The sequence below is a fragment of the Nannospalax galili genome, unplaced genomic scaffold (genome assembly GCF_000622305.1).
Source record: "Nannospalax galili isolate Female #2095 unplaced genomic scaffold, S.galili_v1.0 scaffold85, whole genome shotgun sequence".
In the NCBI taxonomy this organism is placed as follows: Eukaryota; Metazoa; Chordata; class Mammalia; order Rodentia; family Spalacidae; genus Nannospalax; species Nannospalax galili.
In genome coordinates, this window is record NW_008358866.1 from 11215345 (window position 1) to 11219110 (window position 3766).

The 3766-nt window shown below is 37.1% G+C and overlaps 1 protein-coding gene across 3 annotated transcripts in view; it reads left to right on the forward strand.

Annotated features, from left to right (window-relative positions):
- Positions 1–3766, forward strand: part of Casd1 (CAS1 domain containing 1) — an 86104-nt gene that overhangs the window by 34465 nt on the left and 47873 nt on the right. For all 3 annotated transcript variants that reach the window (XM_029558345.1, XM_029558344.1, XM_008822560.3), the window contains exons 4-5: positions 1445–1489; positions 2721–2783. In XM_029558345.1, coding sequence (XP_029414205.1) covers positions 1445–1489; positions 2721–2783 — 108 coding nt within the window. The remainder of the gene's footprint in view (positions 1–1444; positions 1490–2720; positions 2784–3766) is intronic.

A 3766-nucleotide genomic window follows, 5' to 3' on the forward strand; every position in this document is an offset into this window, starting at 1 on the left:
ATGATAAAACTTTATAATTTAAAACAAGCAAAGTATAAACATAGAGTTCAAGATAGGGAATCCTTTGCTGTTGGGATTGAAGCTGGGTATTACAGGGAGAGGACAGCACAGGTAATTAAATATGTTGGTGGTGTTCTTCGGTGTGTCATGGACTTATGAATGTTTATTTTTCACTGTGCTTTGTGACTTCAATTTATGTGAATTATTTTGAAACTGTCATAAGTTACAGTAAAACATTAAAGGCAGAGAAGAAGTTGAATTGAATTAACTAAGTTATAAAAAAGGAGAAAGAAAGCTCATGATACATTATTTTTTTGAGAACAAATTTTAAAAAGACAGGGGATGGGTTATCAGAATTTCCTAGACTTACTTGGTCAGGGAAACTCGTCGTGTAAGAAGCCTTTATAGCCAGTAAGCTAGTGATGCTGAGATTCCTTTTGGGAAATGGTGCTTTAGGAGAAGCAACAAGAATCTAAAAAGTTAGCCTGTATAAACTTTCTTTTATAGACATTTACACATAAATATTATCTGCTCAATTAAATTAAGGAAACCACTTCAACCTTACTTGTAGGAACAGAATTAGGTTTTTTTTGGGAAATCATATTCCTACCCCACCCAGGATTTCTCACTCTAGAAAGATTTCTGCTTATACGAAGCATTTGCTAATAAGAAGTTTTATTTTGTCTCTAAGAAGGAACCCACTGTTTTCAAGTAGACAAATCATAATGCTTTCATACCTACTCAGTCACTGTACTGACTAGTCTACTGCTCCTACTAGTGTGCTAGGAGAAAACAGATAGACCTTGCTATAGTCACAAACCAGGTGACAGTCTAAACAAGTTAACTTGCCCTGGGAAATTCAGTGTGCCAGAGACCCACCTCACATCTAGCTGCATTTCGCTATCCAGAATTAGTCCTGTTTCCCTGCCTACATGGAAGGTCTCAGGAAATGTAGGGAAGTAATCTGTCTCTGCCACAGATAGTAATTCTAGGATTAAATTATAAGCAAGACAAGCTTGGCAGAACGATGGCATGCATTTCTTTATTCACAGTTCAGGTTTTGTTGTTGTTGTTGTTATTGTTGTTTGAGATGGGTCTTACTGTGTATCACCTAGACTGGGTTCAAACTCACAGTGCTCCTACCTTGGCCACTGGCATACGAGGATTACAGGCATGCACTAAACCAGCCCAGTTTTATCCCTGTATCCCATCTGTCCTTTTTCTCTCTCTTTTCCTTATATATGGATTGAACCCATGGCCTTTGTTTGCTAGGCAAACACCTTACCTCTCAACTATAACCCCAGCCCCTAAACTGCAACTTAGCTGTGAAAAAAAAAATCGTATATAAACAATTAGTGTGTTTTAATTTTTTTATGTTCTGTAGAGGTTTTTTTTTTTTTTCTTTTATGTTGAGTGCATTAATAGTCTCTCCATTTTATGGCAGCATGAAAACATTCCCTTTGAAGACAGAATTGCATCAGTTAAAGTGGTAAGTTCTTTTTACTAGTAAGCCAAATGTTGGAACTATATTTATAGATCAACTAATATTCTATACATTCTGTCCATGATAAATAGATATCAATATATTCCTTAGAGGATATATGGATAATGAAGTGGTAGGATAAGTGTCTATGAAAGTTGTTTTATGTATTAGAATAGAAAAATTGTTCTCAAATTTTTATCCAAGAAAAAATATTCTTGTATAGTAATTTGAAACCAGTATGAGTTCAGGATTAGTGTCCATAAGGGCACATACGTAAATTTTCTGAATTACCAATCACAGTGAGAATTCACTGGGGATCCAGACAAAAGGGGGAAGGAGGATTCTTTGGAGAGATGGCTCAGAAGTTGGGAGCAATGGCTGTTCTTGCAGAGAACCTGGGTTTGATTCCCAGTACCCACATGGCAGTTAATAACCCTCCATAACTCCAGTTCCAGGGGAATCCAGTGCCCTCTTCTGACCTCCACGACATTTCACAACATGGGTGCACTTACATACATGAAGGCAATACACTCATACACATAAAATGAAAATAAATAAAATATTTTTTTAAAAAAGATCCTTGGCTTTAAAGAAGTATTCAGAACATTATAGTTCCCCCGCACAAATGTGAGATAGGATAAGTGAAAAGAAAAGCAGAGCTGAAGGAATATGCAGAGGAAACAATTGAAAGTAGTTTTCCTCCTTGAAGAAATGACGCTTTCATCATGACCTCAAGGATAGGTAAGATATGCCAGGCTCAGTGGAAGAGTCTACAGGCATTTGGGGCAAAAGAACTGTTTGTCCAAAACTTCAGGGATGAGGAGCAGACAGGGAACATCCAAGGGACTGCCTATGAACAAAAGGTGCTTAGAGAGCAAGGATGAAGGTGCAGAAGGAAGGGCAGAGGGGCAGGGAGAGGCTGTGATCTCTACCTGCTTAGCAAGTTCAAGGAGTTCTGCACTTCATTCTGAGGGCAGCCAAAAGTTCCACAACACTTAAATACAGCATGGCAAGATGAGGGTTAATACAGACTTTTCTGGCTCAAATGTGGAGAGTAGAAGAGGAGGGACAGTGGATATAGCCACCATCATGAGATTCCTGCCAAATTGAGATGTCACAGGAAGATGTCTTAGATAAGCGCTGTTTGATTTTTAAGTACTCTGTAAGAGAATGTTGATGATTGTTTTCAATGATGGAAATAAGAGTATTGTCTTTTTCTTTATTTCTAACATTCTAGGATTTTCTATGGCATCCAGAAGTTAATGGTTCTATGAAACAGTGTATCAAAGTCTGGACTGAGGTCTGTATTTGAAAATAGAGGCTTTTTTTTTAGCAACCAAATTTAAGAAGACAATGAGAAATCATTGTTTTTCCTAAAGTATATGGGACTGGGGACTGATTCTTTCACTTGACTGAGAAGAACAAAATAAGTAATCTTTCTAGCATAACAAACGTTCTCTTGGTCATTTTTTCCTGCTTTGTCCTTCAAACTTATGACCAGACACAGAAGGAAACTTTTTTAGTTTTACTTTTATAGACTTTTTTTTACTTTTTATCACTACATTTATGATCTAGCAGGTAAGACTAGTATGTATTAGCACATAATCTTTGGAGGTAAATTAGCACCGCAGTATGCTGTTAAGCTCAGAGAATCTTTAGGTTCTTATAAGTCCATTTACGTTCCCTACAGAGCACACCTCAGCAGTCTTCAGTTAAACTCCTGTTCCTTCCCCAGAGCATTTGCATTTGCCATAGATAAAACAAATCAGTTTTTTGACCTTGTTTGGTTTAATTACTCTTTTTCACCAACTTTTTTCCCCTTTTTTATAATAAATGTTTAAAACTGAACTACGTTATTCAACAGGTAAGTATTTTTAGAATCATGGGAGAACCTAGCCACTATTTGTAATTTTGTTTGAGATACATGTTTAAGAACAAATGCATAGCTGGGTGTGGTAGCTCACATCTTTAATCCCAGTACTTGGGAGGAGGCAAAAGCAGGTAGATCTCTGTGAGTTCAAAGCAAGCCTAATCTATATAGTAAGGTTCAGGTCAGCTGAGCTACATAGTGAGACCTTGTCTCAAAAAAATAAAAACAAAAAACCTTGCCTGCCTTGAGAGGATGCAGGACACAGCCTGTTCCATCAGCAACCAGCAGATTCAATGTGTCTGGAACCAAGTACAAAGTGTGTTAGTTTTAGTTCCCTTTCACTTTGGGGATAATTGATAGTAGGTAAGACAGGTAGATACTAGAAGAATGACAGTCTTAAGTGTATATATATA